Genomic DNA, 21,744 nt, shown 5'->3' with positions numbered 1-21,744 from the left:
ACCAAACGGAAGTGCAAAAGTGCTCCCACACCACTGTAGAAAATCTAGTTTTAAAGCTGACTTCCTTCACTATAAATTCATACTTTCAATTACAAACATGTCCTTTTACTTGCTAAGCAAACATACTTCGCTTCTGTGATATCAACCTAATCTTCTAACAACCAACTCCTTCCAAATCCTGCTCACCCCATCAACGTTTGTCCTGCACCCTCCAATTCACCCTCACTTCATTCACTCAAGTAACCGAGGATGAAATCTCTGCACTCATCTCAACCTACAACTTGCACCCTCAGCCCTATTCCCTCCTATCTTCTCCGTTCCTTCTTCCTCGCAGCATGCCCACTTCTAGCTCACCTCTTCAACTTGTCTCTCCACTCACACATTTCCATCCTCCTTAAAACACGCTGTCATCTCAACATTTCAAAACGGAGCTTATTGTCTTCCCTCCTCCTAGAGTCACCACCTCCCCTCAAATCTCCAACAATAACACCACATTTAATCTGCGTCTCTCCTCATCTTTGGTAATCATTTCTCACACCTACAAGACTTCTCTCATGCTGCTGCTCACTTATGAAATTTCCTACCTTGCACAGTCAGACTCTCCCACAGTCTTTAAATATTCAAATTCTCTCCGGAAGTCCATCTCCCTCATAAACCTCATAGTCATGTAGTCATAACCCCACATAACTCTCTCCCCTCTGCCACACTTTCTCCCTTTTTCTTAGCTGTGCCCTCTTCAAATTAGATTGAAAGCCCTCTCATTTGCAGGACCCTCCCTATCCTTTGTTTTCTTGGCTGCATTCTTTTTGTCTACCTTGTATGTCCCTGTTTTTTGTATGCTCCGTCGTTACAAATCAACAATAATAATAATATTGAGGAGAAAACAAAAACAGTGTGCCTGATTTATTAAGAATCTTAATTTAAGAAGTTTCTTATTTACGTTTCCTGGACAAAACCATGTTACAATGCAAGGGGTGCAAACTAGTTTTCTGTTTCACATATAAGTTAAATACTGACTGTTTTTTCATGTAGCACACAAATATCAACTTTAAATTTCAGTGTACAAATAAGCTATCAAGTATTTGGGGTGTATTCAATTGTTGCTCCGGCCGCCGGGAAAACGAGCGCTCTAAAACTATTACTGTTAATACGGTAATTACTCGCTCAGGGAGCTGCGAGATGAAATTCAGCGAGTAAACTACCGTATTAACAATTTTTACGCGCAATATTACCGTATAACGGTAATAGTTTTAACGCGCTCGTTTTTCCGGCGGCCGGAGGAACAATTGAATACGCCCCCTTTGTGTGCTACATGAAAAAACAGTCAGTATTTAACTTATGTGCAAAACAGAAAACTTGTTTGCACCACTTGCATTGTAACATGGTTTTGTCCAGGAGACTTAAATAAGAAACTTCTTAAGTTAAGATCCTTAATGAATCAGCCCCAGTGTGAGGAAAGACAGGACTCTTTTTTTACATCTGAGTTAGTTTTAGGCCTTGTGCTCCAAATTAAGTCACAATCCCTTATTCAAATTACCCCGGGTCCTAGGTATTCTGGATAACACATCCCATAAATGTATATAATATTTATACCAAATAACTTTGGACCATTTTGTATCATTTAGCTCAGAAAAGGTAGAAATGGATGTGCACATGTGTATTGCAAAGTGCAAGGTCTACATCATAATTTTTTAAATAGTTCTATTGACATAAGTCATGGAGCCTGAGGAAAATAATGTAAATGGTTCATTATTTAGCTTATTGAACTTTCTTGCAGTCACATTGACAGATGATTCTAGTTTTTCCCAATCACCAAAGTACCATTTTAAAAGCATTTTTTATTGAATAAAGTGCTTTAAATATTGCACCCTAGAGCTTTATGCAAGTAAATGGTTTAATTGATGTTTTTACCTTACCATCTGCATTTATGTGTCTAAACAGATCAGCGTAATACATGACCCCGTCATTTAATATACACAGTTTCAACCTGTGTAAGTGGTTTAGAATTAAATACTATTTTTTTCTATTGAAACTTTTGAAGAATGGTGTTTTTTTCACAGAATAACACCTATTTTTTAATCTTTGTATAAATAATTGTTTTAATTAGTAAAATGTATTTTGTGCTTGTGTAAAATGTTTCCTCAGTGCTGGAAAAATTTTCATTGGCATCAGTGACATTATCATGGCCAATCTTTAGTGGTGGATGATTTATTACTATTTTCATTATAATGGACAGATTACAACATCATTTTTGTCACTTTTTAAATGCTGATTTAAGCTGAGGTGGATTTTCTTTTATTACATGTTAAGTCATGTTCTCAATAGTAGATAATTCATAAAGAGGAGATGTAGAAAATGCTAAATTCTGATATGAATTTCTAGTTAAACCTCTTAATTTATAGATTGTTTTGAACTACAGAACGGTTTGTTAAAATACAGGTTGTTTTCATGTAACCTGTTTACAAAGTGGGAATGTATATGCCTTATTTTTCTATTGCGCAAACTACAAGCTGCAACTGTCCATTTAATGGTATTTCATCTTCTGCAGAACACAAATTCCATATATGGTGTTCTTCAGACTCACAGTCAATATCTTATATTGTATTTTATCTATCTGTATTCTAGTAACAGTTTTCCATTTGTGTTTGATAAGACCTAGTTTAAATTCAGAGCCACAAATTTTAGTTTAATGGACCCACACCTGCCTGTGGCATTTACACCCACCTCAAATTCCATCTCCTCGGGGATATTTAAGTACTCGCATCGTGCCGTACAGTGCCTCCAAAAATGGTGATGAAGGCACTCCGTGGCTATGTAACATCACAGAATTTTTCTCACACCCCATAGAGATGCTGAGCGAAAAAGTATGATGTTCGAATACCATAGTTCCTGAAAATGAGCACAGCTGGACAACGCCGTAATGTCCGGCAGATCATCGCAGGGTATTGAATTCCCCCCTTAGTGACTACCCACAACTAGACTTAATAGAAGCTGGTTTACAATCTGCCAGTGGTTAATTATTTTCTGCTTTTGAAGCATTTATTCAGGGGAAAGGATTTATGGAATTAGATTGATTAGTATTAGTACTGTATGCAAGGTTCAATAAAATAATGAAACATAGTAAGTTGCCTCAGAAACCATAATATTGTAAAGCTCTGAAGTTCAGCTTGCTTAAACAATCCCAAAATATATAGATATAGTTTTATATAGAGAAGGATTATGCTTCCATCCGCAGGTCCCAGTATCTGTGGTCTGTTCCCTATATCTGAGGACAATAAAGACCCTGGAGATACCAGTGTGCAGACTGAGCATCATCAGATTTAAGACATAATTACTACACTTGGTGACTGGCTCATCCTCTTGACTGTTAATTGTAGAGTTGCTCACTGACTCCGGTGAACTGGTTTTGGTTTTGGATCTGTAGTAGCTTTGTGTTGTGGTTTTGGCAAAATCGCCCTTATGTGTTTTGGTTTTGGATCTGTATTTTTTAGACAAATTGCTAAAATATGCTAAAATCACCTAATTTTGCTCTTCTTTTTCCCTACATTATTATTAACCTCAATAACACTAATTTCAAGTCATTTGCAGTCAATTTTGACCACTTCGCAGGTCACAATATTATTTTCATACACTTTCAAACAAAAACTACAGCAGTTCTTGCCAGTGATAAGAAGAAGGCCATTGTCATGCCTGGACATAAGACCAAAAAATCTACCTCTCATGTGTGGAATTATTGGCAGTTGGCTAGCCATTTGTAGTGTTTTTAAAGCCACACTCAGTAGAGGTAGGGAACTTAACCATCTAGGATCCTCATCCATGTTGCGTCATTTGAAGCAAGTTCGTGGAAAGCTCTTGGGTAAATCAGAAACTTATGCTAAAAAAAATAACAACAAGCAGTCCAGCATCATCTACCTCCCTTCTTTGATCTAGATCCCAGCACCTGCCATCTACATCCCCAACAACTTCATCATCAATATCCTGCATCCAAGTTGCTAATGCGAGATGACTCCTCCCCTATCCAGGACTCCTCAGAAGAATCCTTATGAGGTAGGCCCACTGCTCCTGCTGCTGGGGGTGGATCTTCAACCCAGAAGCAGACCAAGAAGAAGACTACTAATAGTTTACAACAATTGAATGTTAAACAATCCTTAGCAAGATTGAAAGATGTCACCCAATCGCAATGCGGATCACAGATGCCATGGCGACTATGCTAGTATTAGATCTGCGCCCAATATCCACTGTTAATGCAGCTGGTGTTGGACAATTTCTTGAGGTCTTGTGTCCCCGTTACCAAATTCCATCACAACACCATTTTACTAGAAAAGCTATTCCTCACCTCTACCAGAAGGTTTGTAAAAATGTAATTATTGGGCTACAAAATGCCATTCTACCCACTGTACACTTAACCACAGATATGTAGACAAGCAAAACTGGGCAAACTGAAAATTATATGACTGTGACAGCCCACTGGGTTGGTGATTCGCCTTCACCAGCAGGAACAGCAGCAGCATGTACCAAAGTAAGTCATATTTTTCTGAGGCAGGCTACTCTGTGTATCATCTGCTTCACTAAGAGCATATTATTATTAATAATAATAATATTATTATTTTCGCTGATTTGTAAGGCACCACAGTGCTCCACAGTGCCATACAGTAGGGAAGACAAGGACATACATTAAACAAGACATACGTAAAACAAGCACAGTAAAGGCAGACAAAATTAATGGAGACATGAAAACAAAGTGTATGGAGGACCCTGCTCACTAGAGAGCTTACATTCTAAAGGAAAGGGGGCACACCGGAAGCAAGAGGAGCGAGTGTGGCTCAAAGTGGAGATTGGGATAGTTTTGAGGGTGCTTTAGTGTGAATAGTGTAATCGAGGATAAGGTCACCTCTAAAAAAGAGATGGGTTTTCAAAGAGCATCTAAAGATTTGAAGGCGGTAGGAAAGTCTGATTGAGCGTGGTAGGGAATTACATAAGTGGGGAGCAGCACGGGAGAAGTCTTGAAGGCGGAAGTGAGAGGTGGTTATCAGACACGAGACAAGGCACAGGTCAGAGGTAATACCGCTGACAACCTGTTTGACAAACTAAGGGATGTCATTGCAACATGGCTTATCCTGCTTGGACTCTCCTGAGGATATGTGATTTCTGCTGACGCCACCAGTATTGTTAGAGCACTACAGCTGGGGGAATTCCATCACATTTCCTGTTTTGTTCACACAATCAACTTGGTGGTACAGAACTTTTTAAAAAATGACAATGACATGCAGGAGATGCTGTCTATGTCCCGAAATATTTAGGGTCATTTTCAGGATTGTGCAACAGCATGTAGGAGAATGCAGCAGCTACAAGAAGAATAGAATTTAGGGGAAATGTACTTTAGTCCAGCGAAGTAGTCACCTCTGAAGAGTGCAGACACTGTTAGCTTGAGTCAAGTGATTGCCCTAATTAGACTTTTTGAGAAGCAGCTAGAGAAATTGAAGGAGGAAATGAAACAAAGCAAATCCGCTAACTATATTGTAATTGTAGATTAAGTACTTAATTTGCTTCACCAGGATCCAAGAGTTATCAACATCTTGAAATTGGATCACTACATTTTGCCAACTGTGCTTGATCCTAGGTTTAAGAGCTATGCCTTTATTTCCCGCTGTCCCAGATCACAAGAGATGCAATGAGCTCCTGGTCTGCAGGCTGACAGCTCAAGTGGTACATGACACAATAACGTCTCCTCCTTCAGTTTCTCTGGCAACTGCTTCTAGGAAAAAGTTAAGCTTTCCCAAGACACCCAGTGGTGATGCAGGTAAGTCAGCACAACATTTTGACATTTGGGCTGGTCTAAAAGAATTGCCCAAAAATCGTGACAGCACTGCCATAAAATGAACTACAAATTCCACGAGGAATGCCATTATTGGCAATTTCATCAAAGTGCACAGACTTCTGTGATGGTGGAATTCCAGCGGGGATAAATTAGTATTGTTTGAGGAACATGTACACAATGATGAGGGTGAATATGATGACGGTGTAGATTGCAGGAGCTGAAATTTAGCTAAGAGATGGGAGCTACCTGACGCTGGTATGCTTGGTAATATTTTGGGTAGAACGGCATCTTGGCAATTTTATGTTTTTCTACAGTAAACTTTCACCTATGTTAGAGAGGGGTTTTTTTCTTTAAAAAGGTACAACCTTTTTATTTACATTTTCGTTTCCCTGACTTAAACCCACTATGCTCTTGAACATAGGCTTTAGCACATGAGGTAGAGGGATTAGTATCATCATGACTGAGACTGGAGAGTGACAACAACAATGTCATACCTCCTCTTTCTGTATGAGCTATGGCACAGTAGAATGTCACTGGAGACTTTTAAGAACACTGACGGCCCTATTATTACAATTTATGTTTCAGCACTGAACCCTGCCACCTCTCCTGTTTCTGAGTGAGCTATGGTACAGTAAAATGTAACTGCAGATTTAGATAAAGCCAGCCAGCCCTGTAATTTCTATTTCAGCAATGACAATTAACAATGGAGCAATGTAGCTCTCGTGTGTGTGTGTGTGTGTGTGTGTGTGTGTGTGTGTAACCTATAACACCGTACAATTTGACTGCAAATGCATAAGAAAAGCCTGCCAGGCCTAGTATTTGTATTTCAGCAATGACAGTTAGCAATGGAGCTCTCCTTTTTGTGTGTCACCTATATAACACCGGTCACTTTGACTGCAAATTCAGAAGACAAGCCTGCTAGCCCTAGTATATTGTTATTTCAGCAGTGAGAATTAGCAATGGAGCTGTCCTCTTTGTGTTTTACCTATATAACACCAATCACTTTGACTGCAAATTCAGAAAACAAGCCTGCTAGCCCTAGGATTTGTATTTTAGCAATGAGAATTAGCAATGGAGCAATGAAGCACTCCTCTTGTGTGTTACCTATATAACACAGTAGAATGTGACTGCAGAGTTACACCAAGCCTGCCAGCCCTAGTATTTGTGTTTCAGCAATGAAAATTAGCACTGGAGCTCTCCTCTTTGTGTGTAACCTATATAACACTGTACACTTTGACTGCAAATTCAAAAGACAAGCCTGCTAGCCCTAGTATTTCTATTTCAGCAATGAAAATTAGCACTGGAGCTCTCCTCTTTGTGTGTTAACTATATAGCACAGTAGAATGTGACTGCAGAATTACACCAAGGCTGCCAGCACTAGGATTTGTATTTCAGCAATGACAATTAGCAGTGGAGCTCTCTTGAATGTCACTGGAGACTTTGTTGAACACTGCTACCCCCTCTTCTTTATATTCTATCTATGTTGCTGCTCAACTGCTCTACAGACTGTGCTACCCCTTATATGTCCCTCTGTGAAATGGCGCTAGATCGCCGTGGAGGGCGGTACTTATAGATTTCAAAACTCGCGAGATCCGAGAGCCGACGATGTAGCGATTATGTTTTGCCTCGTTTTCAATTCCGAGAAAAAGCGAAAGTACCGAGCCGGCTGTCATATGCTAAGTTCGGGTGTGTTCGGTTTTTGGGGGAACCGAGCCTGAGCATCTCTAGTTAAGTGTGATGGGCCCGTGCTCACATGCCTGTGGTACTACCCAAGGAAATAGGCACATATCTATGGATTCATCCCCCAAGTTTGGTTTAAAACTGTAAAAAAAATAAACTAGTTTTCTTTTTAGTGGTTTGAAAAGAAAAATACATAATATGGACACAAAGGCCTAGGATAACTGAGCAGCTATAACATAGATTTCACTTTTGAGGAGATGATTCCTTATTTTCATCTCTCAATAAAAATATTACTAAAGTGTATTGTACATATATAGGTTTAGCAATAGAGATAATGATTTAATGCATTAATATAGGACTTATATTAAAATGCTCATTTTGTGCTAGGGCATGTATCTGTTATGTTTCCGCTTGCTCTTTATGCTTGACGTGGCCTGCTGTACGTGTCGGTAACAAGCTGTCACCTGAAGACACACAGCACAGGACATGCGTTATATTATTGTCTAAGCTCTGCTGGATTAGTTTCTCTTTTAGTATTCAAAATGTGGTGTCTGATTATACTCTGCTCATTGTTTCTTATGATAAGTGATCAATATTTCATTTTCTCAGAGAAGGTAAAAAGTTTCATGTGTCTATCACTTGTGCAGCGTACAGCCACTGCATAATAAACATTACTTGTAAGCAGGAAAAGCCATTGACAAAATCATAACTACATGGGCTTTAATTGTCATAAGTGTATGTCCACATCAAGCGTGAAAAGCTATTGCTGACTTAATGTAATCAACAATCATGAAAGGATATAAACTAGGGAAATTCTGCAGTAAAGTGCAAAGGTCACAAGTCCATCTAATTCAACAACATGCTGTGAACAGGGACCTTAAAGACCTTTGCCCTCTTTTGGCCACTGAACATTGATTGTTCTTGTTTGCTAAGTACTGCTTACCATAAGCCACACATTTATTGCCTTTTTATTATGTATTATAATTATTGTCCTAATCAGCAGCCCGTGAATGCTGTATATTCTGCACTTATGCTACAATTGCAGTAGCAGTGCTAAGGGTATTACGCTAATCCACTGAAAGAGAGAATAAAACACACTGCACTTCAACCTACAAATTCATTTTGTCCATTTAAGGCTATGTTTTTAATATGATTTACTGTGCTCTGGGCACTTTTTTTTTCTTAATGGTATAATTTGAAAGCTGCATAAGGCCACTTGGCATGGGAGCATTGCTAATTCAAAAATGTGATACCTGTAAAGAAATTGATATCTTAGATTGCTGGTATAGCAAGAGGTTAATCTATAGAATGCAGTTTGATGAAAAAGAACATACTTATATACCAATTCAATTTGGCCACGTTATTTCAGCAATAACACGACCTGAGCACTATTACCGTTACTACGGTAAAAGTGTGCAGCATTACCGTTAGTACGGTAATTTTTGCTCTCAACCCTCGGGCCACAAGCAAAAATCTGGGTTAAAATTACCGTATTAACGGTAATACAATTAGCGTCGCATTATTCCTACACTAACGTGGCCAAATTGAATCGGCCCCTTAGCATGGTGCACAGTATTGGAAAAATGCTACACCCATTACTGTCTAATGTGTGGGCCTATTGCTGCAGAGAGGGTGGCTATGAGTCATAATGATAAGGAGCCTGCATTTCCCAGGGTTGGCTAGATAGTGTTCAGTTGGAGTAGTGAAAGGTTTTATATGATAGATCTAGGGGAGGGGCTTAACCATGAGCTAACAGGTTCCCAATCTGTTTTCCTCCTTCTTGTGCCTTCATTCTCTGTACTGTCCTTGTTTCTCACTTCTGCTGTTTTTGTATTCTTTCCTTGCCTCTAGAAACAGTTTAGAAGTACTTCAGTATAAATGCATGCCCATCTCTATACGATGGCTATTTTCACACTATAAAATATGTATATTAAGATCAATAACATCATTGTTGGCCTTTGTTTTAAATTGGAGGTATAAAGAGAAAGTACAGTATATGTAAAGCCCATACCCACTAAATACTGTCCCAATACCCGCAAAGTACAACTGCTCTGCTGCAGCGACCATTGGCTGTGTTAACAATTTCAATTGCAGCTCAAGACCTTCTTTTACACGAAGAAAGTGTTTCTAAAGATCATAAACTGTTCCTCCTGTCCTTGACAGGCCAGACTGTGAACGTAAATTTGGAATGGAAGTGCATCTTTTAATTCTAAGACAATGACATTATTAAAGGGACATATATGTACTAAAACATTAGTTATCCTAAGAACAAAATGTAATTTGTAGACATTATATAGGGTTAAACAAAGGACAGTTCAAAATCAGAGATATGTGTTATTCAAGGAGTGTTTCTTGGTAAGCACTACGAATATTTTGGCCACTAGTGATGTCGTTCTATTCAAGTTTATTCTCAATATTGTGTAAGCAAATACACAGAAATTGACGGTTCTCAGAGCAGAATGACTTGCTATATGCATTAGTTTGCAGAATATTTATTGAAAGGAAGCCCTACTTTATAAATGGAGTGGTGAAAATCAAGCAGAAAGTATTGTTTTAAATCAAAACAAACTAGTTACTGGTGTTGGTTTGTTTAATGTTAGGAGGTATGCTATTTTGTTTAATTCATTTTTGCATTGGTTCAGTGAAGTAAGACTAATTGTTGTTGTTTTGTCAATGCAAAGAAAAAAATCATTGTCCGTAGCATAAAACCATCATTTGCCTGACATTTGATGCCCTATGAAGAATAACTGCTCTGTATGTTGTCTGGGATATTGACTGACAGTCTTAACAAATGCTCAGGCAGTATTTTTAAAGTCATAATTGTATTATATTTTAATAGTCGATGCTTGTAATTAAAACAATGACAGCTGAATGCTTCTGTCATTAAATTGTCATTTGTAGTGAGCTGTACACAAGCATACTCCCTTTTTTGCATGTGATAAAGATAATTCCACATTTCGAACATATGCTGCATTGTGTTTTTTATTGTAAGTGTCTTGCAGCAGGCTTGGATAGAGAGAACTTCCATAAGAGAACCTCTATTTCAGTGTATAAAAGGAAGAGGGATGGCTTTTTATTAGAAATGCTCAGGCTTGGTTCCCCGAGAACCGAACACACCCGAACTTAGCAGATCCGAGTACCGAGCCAGCTTTTGCACGCCCTCAGAATTGAAAATGAGGCAAAATGTCATTGTTACCTTGTCGGATCTCGCAAGGTTTGGATTCTATAAATACCGCCTTCCACGGCGACCCAGCACCATTTCACAGAGGGACACAGAAGGGGTAGCACAGTTCTTGGCACTCTCTAGTGCAGTTGGGCAGTGTCTTAGGTAGAAAAGAAAGAGGAGGGGTAGCAGTGTTCTTCAAAGTCTCCAGTGACATTCAGGAGAGCTCCATTGCTAATTGTCATTGCTGAAATAGAAATAATAGGTCTGGCAGACTTGGTCTTCTAAATCTGCAGTCACATTGTACTATGTTATATAGGTAACACACAACGAGGGGAGCTCCATTGCTAATTGTCAATGCTGAAACAGAAATAATAGGTCTGGCAGCCTTGGTCTTCTAAATCTGCAGTCTTTTGTTTGAAAGTGTATGCAAATAATATTGTGACCTGTGAGGTGGTCAAAATGGACTGCAAATGGCTTGAAATTAGTGTTATTGAGGTTAATAATAATAATGGAGGGGGGAAAAAGCAAAAATATGTGATTTTAGCAAACAAAAATAGGGAACTAAAACACACAAGGGCGGATTTGCCAAAACCAAAACCAAAACACGAAGTATCCAGATCCAAAACCAAGACCAGAATACGGGGGTCAGTGAACATCTCTACTTTTTATATTGAGCAAAATCAAATACATCTTAGCAACTCATTAATATGGTAAATTGTTTATACACATTTTTTATATAAGATACACTTATATTACCCAGTCTGAAAAAAAACTAAACAAAACCTGTCTACTGAATTTTCTTTTTCTTTTTCTTTTTAAAAGATTATTTTTTTTCTTTTCTTTTTTATTTAAATTGATACATATACATCCTGGAAGTAAGGCGTTTGTTTGTAAGACAGGGCTAACCATAGCATTTAAAAGAAAATGCTGGAATAATTATAGTCCAGATTGATGGATGCAAGTTTCAAAGGTTACACACGTCAGTCAAAATAAGCACAGGAAGCTCACGCTTCCTGCCTGGGAGTATCAGACCAATTTGTTAGTTTGGTAAAACTACTCAAATTCACTTAAGTTTGTATTCTTATCAATCCTGAGCTGTAGCTGCTCAGACAAACTTGTTTTATCTCTTAGGTAGTAAAAAATGCTGCAAAGTAAGAATGCTTTAAAAAAAAATAGAACTGTTAATAGCTTTTTTTTATCAATTAACAAAATTGCAAAGTGAATGAACAGAAGAGAAATCTAAATCAAAACAATATTTGGTGTAACCACCCTTTGCCTTCAAAACATCAGTAAGTCACACGCCCCCTCCACAGCGTCACACAGCCCCGGTTTTCAGCTTGGGCTGTGATAAAAAAAGGAACAGAATCAGGGTAAAAGACTGCACTGGCCTCTGATAGATGTCACCTTAGATAGGGTAATTTTTCCTACCCTACTGGGAATTCAGCCAAAAAGCTATAACAATGTACGTCGACTGTTTGCAATTTTTTGTGCTTGTTACGGCTAACGACTATTGTGATAAGCTTGTAGAACTAGTGATAGAGGTCTTCGCCTATAGCAGCTGTCTTTCCCATAGAGATTGTTGCGCTCACAGGTACTCAGATGCCCCCAGCTCTTAACTCTAGTGTAGTTTAAACTTGTGAGCAATACAGCAGCGGGAAAATAGGAGGCGGCCGATTGGATGGTAGCGGATAGTCAGAAGCAGTCCGAGGTCAGGGGTCTGTAGAAGATAGAGTGGTCCAAAAAACAGGCAAACAATCAGGGCTGGCAGTGAGCAGGAGTAACCAAATAACAATCCAGAGGACAGGAAATCAGTGCACCATCAGAATCTAGAACAAACCAAAGGTCAGTAACAGGAAATCAATCCGGAGTCAGCAGACAATACAAAGCAGATCAGCAATCCACAGGGAAGAATGCTATAAGTGGCAGGGAGGCTAAGCAAATGGGAAGATCAGCCTCAGAAGGCAGTTAGTGGAAACAATACCTGCACATGTGCCTGGCTTCCCAACATGCCTCGGTGACGGCCGGGACATAGAGGAAGTGACGGTCCGGTCATCATGGCGACGGACGGGCTTAGCTAAGAGATAAACAGAGTTGGGGTACCTTGAGGCACGGCTGCGGCTTGTAACAGAACTTCCATTTTATGCCTATTTTTAAGCACAGAGCTTGAATTTTTTTGTCCATTTTTTTTTCTATAATGAGTATATTGAAATGGATCTATAAATGCATAAAATGTGTTTCAATGTTTTAACATGCAGTGTTTGAACATGCTTATAGACAATACAATCAAATGTCCCTTTTAAATAAAAATGAGGTATAATAAATACAGAAGATAAGCATTTCAACATGCATTTTTGTAGTCAAAATCCTAATTAGTTTAGTACAGTCACTTCACCCTTGATAACTGAGCATTTTATGACATGAGAGCCATGTATTCATATAAGATTAGGTATAATGTCATACTGATCAGTCATAAATAGTAAGGTAGGCGCATGATTGGGGCGGCATAGGAATCCACTTCTGTTCATTTTATTGGCTTCTTTCATTTTAATTTTCTTTGCTATTTAGTCTTTACCAACCAGTTAATTCCTGAGTGAAATAATTTCCTGAGTGAAATAATGGAGAATATGGTGTTGAATATAGGGACCTGAAAATATTGTGTGCACATTTAACACATTAACGTAATGTTTTCTCATTCCCGGTGTTTGGGGCATCAACATCTAAATATGGGCCTGCTAATCACTGCCATCGCCATTCAATTATGGATTGCCCTGCTACTCAGGCTTGTGTGGAATGGTTGTATTGGGGAACATGTCTCTTGGTCATTAAGGCTACTGGTGAGATATATATATATATAGGCAGACCGGAAGACCGGGTTCCGCTATCGATCAGTCGGCGGAGACATCAGTGCAACCCGTTTAATTGCATGCACTTTGCAAAGTGACATCCTAATGGAAAGAGACACTGATTAGTGTTAGTCGAACCGCCCATGAATGAGGGAGATGGAGAGAATATATATTTGATTATCCAAGGAATTCATCTATGCTTATACCTTGAAAACATCTGGTACGCAGTTCATTATATACATCACGTGGGTGTTTAATATATTGCATATGAATCTCCACTTGGGTATATACGGTTTCTTTCTCACAATAAGGATACCTAAATAGGTGGTGTGCATGTTCACAAGAAGCGTGACATATACCATGACCGTACTACTCTATGCTATTTTTTGTTTTTTCTGCATTGTCTGAGCTGTGATTTATTGGGAGGACAGCCCGGAAGGAGAATCTCCCATATACAATTAAGACGACCTACGAATAACTCATGGTACGCAGCTTATTACATCCGTCTATATATATAATCAATTGATAATACACATTGAGGCGCCGTGCCTGTCTTTTGTTGCAATATATATATATATATATATATATATATATATATATTCCAGTGGATGCCCGGCCTCAATCAAAGTAGTAACTTACAAATGTTTCCAGTACTTATCTTAAATATGTAATTGATATAAAATTCCTGCAAATGCAACAGTTGCAGACTGCCCCACGTTTCTGTGTCCCGTATCAGTAAGTACAAAATAAATCGCATTCATCTTCTTGAAATCGTTTCAATGGTTAGTTAATTTAGGACTTGGTAATTCAATTGTTATCTATCTGTATTGGCAACAACAATCTATATGAAAGAATGAGGTAGTTAAAAGTTATATCTTGGAATCCGATACATTGCTGGAAAGCCAAAGGTCACTGCATTAAAACCTGCAGTCGTTTTTTTCGTGAGTAATTGTCCTACATCATTTTACTAATGTCTTGCTGCTAATGAAAATTAAAAAGCTCATGCTGTTTGATTTACTGCTTTGTTTTAATTGTCATTTTAAGCTAACAAGTGTGCCAGAATTTCAAAGTGAATTGGAGCTCCCATCGTTTTGGTCAAAAATATTGTGAGCTACAGACTTTTTACACCTTAGGACTACTTTTGTAGAATAGCTTTTACATAGTATGTGATTAAATCTGTTGTTTTTAGAACAGTTCAAAGTGACATTTTGTAATAGATTATATATAGGGTTGCTGCCACCAGATAATGTCGGAACAGCAGCCAAAGTTCAGGTTAGTAGGTGGTAAGTATTTGAAATGTGCAAGTCAAAAAAAAACCACTGCTGCTGCTTAAAGGTCTACAAAGCATTGTGTCTGTGAATGAAGGGCTTTCTTCAGAAAATAACAGGCAATAAAATGTTGAAAGGTTGAACATACAGCTATTTGGGGACATTAAAGTGCAAAGAACACATTTATTTGTATGTTCTGAGTATGTTCAGAAATTGGATGTTATGATTATGCAAATAATGTAAACAATACTGTAAACATCATACACACAAAACACAAATAATGTTGAAATTTCGGTCATTATACTTTTCTTCTCCTGTCTTGTCCACTCCCACCTTGTTCACATTTTACATATTATGTACAGTATTATGCTTAATTACTTTCTATTCTTACTTTTATGCTTTCTGAATGACCTGTATTGTGCCTATATCTTTGTTCTATGCTCTTTCTCATGGTATAGAGCGGCAGAATTTTGTGGCACCATATAAATGGATGACAATATTAATATTCATTTTAAAGTGTGCTTATCACCTCCACCAAAGGTACATTGAAGGACCTCAATGATGTCTGGGGTTCTTCACAAAGTACCTCAATGATGTGACTGACTTCAGTTACATCTTTAGGCTGCAAGGGCATTATCTCGTTGTATTTAACCAGATGAACTATTGCAGAGTCAAGCTGCTTAACACTGTGCCAAGTGCAAATATTCTTAGTGAAAAATTAAAAAGAAAATTAGTGTTAGAATAAAGTATATGTAATTTATATAGAATTGTGTGAATAACATAGAAAAATAAAATAGGCCTGTGACCAGGTATGATCAGCAATGGTAGGGTGAATCATAATAATTAACTATGTTGACAACATGATCAACTACATTAGAATAAGCATATAGTTAAAATTAAAAAGGTATTCTTAGTGGCAAACAAATAGCATGAGGTGTTCAAGGTCTTCATCATATCCCAAAAGCAGAAACTCTATATGCATATGTTTAAAACAAGTCTTTTATGTAGTATTCTGTCACCTTTGTTGCTGAATTTACATTTATATTGCAATGAACAACAATGTTATAAGTGCAAATGTTTCTATATTTGCTCAAAAGGAATTGTTCATCCTTAATTTGACTCACAGAGTGGCTGGAATACATGATTGAGCTTAATGGAGGCCACTGAGAAATAGCATTTACTACCTCTTCTGGATCCTCAGTACATCACTAAGATGATTCAAGACTGTTCACAAAGCCCTTTCAAGCTCCCTACATTGTTATTATTCCAGAAGCTGCATTTACATCTGCATTACAATCAACAGCATTGGGAGAAGTCACTAGCTTCTTTACCTATTTTATTGGGAGAAGTCACTAGCTTCTTTACCTATTTTATTGGGAGAAGCCATTAGCTTCTTTACCAATTTTATTGGGAGAAGCCACTAGCTTCTTTACCTATTTAATTGGGAGAAGTCACTAGCTTCTTTACCTATTTTATTGGGAGAAGCCACTAGCTTCTTTACCTATTTTATTGGGAGAAGCCACTAGCTTATTTACCTATTTTATTGGGAGAAGCCACTAGCTTCTTTACCTATTTTATTGGGAGAAGCCACTAGCTTCTTGACCTATTTTATTGTGAGAAGCCACTAGCTTCTTTACCTATTTTATTGGGAGAAGCCACTAGCTTATTTACCTATTTGATTTGGAGAAGTCACTAGCTTCTTTACCTATTTTATTGGGAGAAGCCACTAGCTTCTTTACCCATTTAATTGGGAGAAGTCACTAGCTTCTTTACCTATTTTATTGGGAGAAGCCACTAGCTTCTTTACCTATTTGAACAGTGGTACTTGACACCGAAAAGCTGTGCTACATGTTTTAAGGTTCCCCTCCCTTCTCCAGCTTCAGGGTTGCAGAGTATTTGAGCAGTATATGGCACATTTTGTGGCAGTGCCCCAGATCCAAAATTGCTTGAGCCCAATGGGCAGATTATTTATTCTGACTGTGGCTTGCAGACTGGGCATTTGTCCATCCATCCATATCTCCATGGGATTAATTACATCTCCAGGATGAATTACCCGGAGATGTAATTTATCCCAGCTATGGGTCTAGTCCTGGTCTCTAACTATGTGATGATCTTCATAACATACCATTATCTATCTGTCAGAGTAAATGTAACAAAGTAATGTTAGGCAGATATCCAGGGTAGGATAGGAAGTTTATAGACTCATATAAAAGGACAGTCTGTGGAAATAATTTATGGGGTTCTGAATACAATTCTTCCAAAAAATATCTATATGTACCTTTTAATTATAAAATTTAAAAATAGTTTTTGACACATTGAATAAGAAGGCAGAGATGTATATCATCCATTGCCATTCTTCCTAAAGAAATGACAGACTGATGATAATCGTCAAGCAAAATTAAGATTTTCTGTCTCAGAAAAATACTGTATGCAGGGCTGTCTTAACAGCATTATATACCCCCGTAAAAACAGTGTACTGGTGCCCTACCTACACAACCACTCACCCACTTATTTACAATTAGTATGTGTACGTTGTTTTCATCAAGTATTGGCATGTACAGATAACAGCTGATACTAAGGTGATTAGTCCAGCTAAATGTTTTAATAAAGAGGGTTTGAAAGTTCTGAATAAATCTCCTGGAATAATATACTGAAATGTTGGCAAACCAATGGGGCCCCAATGCTCGTGGGGCCCCCGGGCAGCTGCCCAGCATGCCCATGCGTTAAGACAACCCTAACTGTATGCATAGTTGAGAATCTCTAATTATAGAAATACTCACACTTTCTTTTTGTTAAGCATAAGAATACAATATTCTCTTTCCACTGTATAACTAAAAGTATTATTTTTCCTCTCGCCAGTTTAATTATTTTATTGTTAGTGAAATTAACTCTCTTTAATATATTGTACTGGCATCATCAATTCATTCATCAATTTTATTGACCACTGTGACTTGAAATACATTGCTTTTATTTGTTTGGTAGCAGTCTAGACTGGTTTTATTTATTTGAAGCTACATTACAATACATAACTAATTACATGATCTATATTTTATCAACATACTATTGGGTATTGTTTATAGTGTCTGATTCTTGTTATAAGGAAATCTATCTCATTATATAGGCTCTAATTTGAAGAAGAATCACAATTGTATTTCTCTTCAGGACTAACAAAAAATAGAATAAATTTATTACTAAAATTACATAAATATATAATTTCACAACTTTATAGTTGCAGTAAATGGGATCTATCATCCATTAACCCATTATCCAGATATTCTATGAAACCAGAGAGGAAGTAATTGCAGCTGCTCAGGTTTTCTTTTTATACATAATACAGCCATGTTCACCAAGTGTTTTTTTTTATCACAGTCACTGTGTGGAGCACTGCTGAACAATTTAATTATGATAAGATTGTCACTTGACATGTAATTTAATAGGTTTTAGGCATGGTAATCAAACTTATTTATAACCCCATTATCCAGAAACCCCAAATCCCAAGAAGCAGATATGTGATTGCATATGTATAAATTTAGTTTTGTCCATGCTCTTTGCTTTAGTACATGAAAGCATTAGTACAATTGGCAAGTTGTGTGGATCTGGACAGTATGTCTTTGGAAGTGATGGTATTTTGGGCCACCTCTTCTGTAAAGTGTATGCAGTTTTATATCAAATGTTATTTGGATAAATAAAGTACTACACAGAAAACACTGTAGACCTGTCGTTCATACCTATGTCAGGGAGTTGGTGAACCCAAGCCTGTCAGAGAAATTAAGCCTTTCAGTTAACTTCAGTAACAAGTAGAATTAATGAAATGTCATTTTTGCCATTAAAGCAGATGTATATGTTTACTATATTACTATAAATATAATTTACACCTGCAATGTGATGTTTTTTTTTATACAGGTGGCACTTGTGCAGTGGACTGAAAGTGTTGGCCTCACTCTTGTCAACAGAGATTTGACTTCAATGCAGCTTAAAACCCCCAGTGGACAGATTCTGACATTCTTTATTCTCCAGATATTTCCTTTTACTTCAGAGAGCAAACGTATGGGCATCATAGTCAGAGTAAGGAATCTCTACTTTTTTTTTTTTTTAATGGTGAGTGGTGTGAGCAGGGTGAAGATGTGGGGTTACTTTATTGATTAATTATGAGATTAAGTAAAATAAACATAAATCTGATATTTTGTGAACAATACAATGAATAACATGCAATGGAATTCCTTTTTTATATTGATAAACAATGGTGAAATATATTTGTCAGTGGCCTTTTTTAACACCCAAAATAATGAAGATCAGTTAAAGTACCAATTGTATTTTAAAATAAAAAATTCCAGTTGATATTTAAGTAAAAGTAAACTCATTGCAGAGACTGCACAGCCTGTTAGACAGGTCACAAGGTCCAATGAGTGAAAGTCATTTTAATATATACGAAGTCTTTTTATCTGAAAGTTATGATTACAAATCTTAGGAGAAATAGTAATTTTCCGGTAGACTAAAGAATCCATTAATCATTTCCTTATTATTGGATGATTGGATATAGTTTATGTTTCAAGTTAACTTTGGTTTAATTTTTTTTTTTTTTTACCACTGTGCAAGGCAAAGTACTGTGTATTCTATATTTCTTTCAACAAATTTCAGTATTTAGAGCATTCATTCTTGATATTGTAATCACTTCTGTGAATAATTCTGTCAGGAAACTGTTAACATGACATATAAATGTTTTATGTTATTTCAATTACAGTGCATTACAAACACTCCCCCCACCCCCCCCCCCCCCTCCTCGCTTCCTTTCCTGCATAGTATATCCTAAGCCCTTGCATTATATTCTCTCTGCGCCTCTGCAAATGAAAGTACTGTTGAACATTTTTTCATATCCGTCTGCAAAAAGCAGCAAATGTGCAATGGGCATGGTGCTAGGGCTTCACCTGTTAGGGGAAACACTGTTTCTTCTTCTGAAAACCAAAGCTGTCATCAGCGAGAACATGCACAGCTGACACTGTACAATCTAAAATAACCACAAGTAAACTTGGGGTAGTCCCCAGGCGCCTATACAAAAACAATGAAGTTTAGTGGGCGAAATAGGTATTTATTTGTATGAATCCATAGTAGTAAAATTGAAGGCATAGAATATATTCCCTTCTATGGCTGCGATGTTAAAAATATATATACACAAAAATTGTGAAACACAACAAACTTTCAGCAGTCTTGCTGATAAATAAAGCTCACAAGAGAATAGGCTGCAGTATGTTGAATGGATCATAAAATCAAAAGTAGTTGCAGAGTTCCAAACAATGGTACAATAGCCATGTGCATAGGCCCAAAACAACAATGGGTGTTGTAGTTGCTTTCATGGCAAAAACAAACAGTCGCTGTGTATAGTGCACCAGGATAAAGTCAATATGAATAGAATGAAATAAAAGCGGCTCCAATTCACCACATGAGGGCAAAAGGAACGATAAGCGAAGCAAACTCACCCCGCTTTGCAGAATCTGTCTTTCAGACGTCCGTTCGGGGGAGCTGATGTATGAATCTCTGTCCGCGCTGAAGGGAATCCAGCTGCCGAGTGAAAGTTGAGAGTTCGCGCATGCGGTAGTTGCTATCCGGTCTGTGTAAACTTGCAGTCGGCTTAACGATGAGAAGTGTAAGTGCTGCTGAGTGTCGGTTAATCCGATTGGAATGGGTTAACCTACGCGTTTCGCCCAGTAAAGGGCTTCATCAGGATGGTTTAGCAAAGGCCACTTGGCCTCCTTTTATAGTCTTTAAAAACGGATTATCCAATGGAAGGTCTTATTGGACCAGATGCAGCAATTGAAGCTTTACGATGAATAGATTCAATTGTAACGGCAGGTTCCTTTCAGTCTCTCAGGTATATATTCAAAAGTCCCCCAAATGAGAGAAAACTAGATATAATAAAGAAATGTAATAAACGCACCAAATCCCATACGGGACCAGAATTGGAGCCGCTTTTATTTCATTCTATTCATATTGACTTTATCCTGGTGCACTATACACAGAGACTGTTTGTTTTTGCCATGAAAGCAACTACAACACCCATTGTTGTTTTGGGCCTATGCACATGGCTATTGTACCATTGTTTGGAACTCTGCAACTACTTTTGATTTTATGATCCATTCAACATACTGCAGCCTATTCTCTTGGGAGCTTTATTTATCAGCAAGACTGCTGAAAGTTTGTTGTGTTTCACAATTTTTGTGTATATATATTTTTAACATCGCAGCCATAGAAGGGAATATATTCTATGCCTTCAAATTTACTACTATGGATTCATTCAAATAAATACCTATTTCGCCCACTAAATTTCATTGTTTTTGTATAGGCGCCTGGGGACTACCCCAAGTTTACTTGTGGTTATTTCAGATTTACCCAGGGGGGAGGGGTCCCCCCCCCTTTACATTGTCTCCGATCTTTGGCAGCCATCACCTATTTACACTGGGTATTTGCGCAGATATTACCCCCCTATTTTGTACTGACACTTTACAATGGTCACTCCACTTTGCTGACCAGTTAGCAAGGAGAAACATGGATTCCTCAGTAGGCCTAGTCCAGGGGTCGGCAACCCCCGACACGCGTGCCAGACGTGGCACGCTGACCGCTTTTATCTGGCACGCCGGTGCTGAAGCTGCTTCAGTAAAGCAGCCAATGACGGTCTAAACAAAGCTTCTGCGCAAGCTCTGTTTCAACCATCACCGGCTGTTTTATTGAAGCAGCTCCGGGTTTCTGGAGGAAAACGAGTCTCCAAAGGTAAGTAAGAGCAGCAAATTGAGGGGCACATATACTTGGTATACTATGACTTTCTGGGGGCAACAGTGGCATACTATGACTTTCTGGGGGCAACTGTGGCATACTGTCAATTTCTGGGGGCAACTGTGGCATACTATGAATTTCTAGGGGCAACTCTGGCATACTATGAATTGGGGGCACAGCTATGAGGCATGATATGAGTTGTGG

General features: G+C 38.0%; 1 protein-coding gene across 2 annotated transcripts in view; it reads left to right on the top strand.

Annotated features, from left to right (window-relative positions):
* Nucleotides 1-21,744, top strand: part of LOC142158866 (putative phospholipid-transporting ATPase IIB) — a 272,638-nt gene that overhangs the window by 202,055 nt on the left and 48,839 nt on the right. For both annotated transcript variants that reach the window (XM_075213200.1, XM_075213199.1), the window contains exon 16: nucleotides 18,679-18,840. In XM_075213200.1, the coding sequence (XP_075069301.1) occupies nucleotides 18,679-18,840 (162 nt within the window). The remainder of the gene's footprint in view (nucleotides 1-18,678; nucleotides 18,841-21,744) is intronic.

The sequence above is a fragment of the Mixophyes fleayi genome, chromosome 5 (assembly GCF_038048845.1).
Source record: "Mixophyes fleayi isolate aMixFle1 chromosome 5, aMixFle1.hap1, whole genome shotgun sequence".
Classification (NCBI taxonomy): Eukaryota; Metazoa; Chordata; class Amphibia; order Anura; family Limnodynastidae; genus Mixophyes; species Mixophyes fleayi.
Note: the sequence above shows the minus strand (reverse complement) of the source record. Positions and strands in the feature narration are given on the sequence as shown.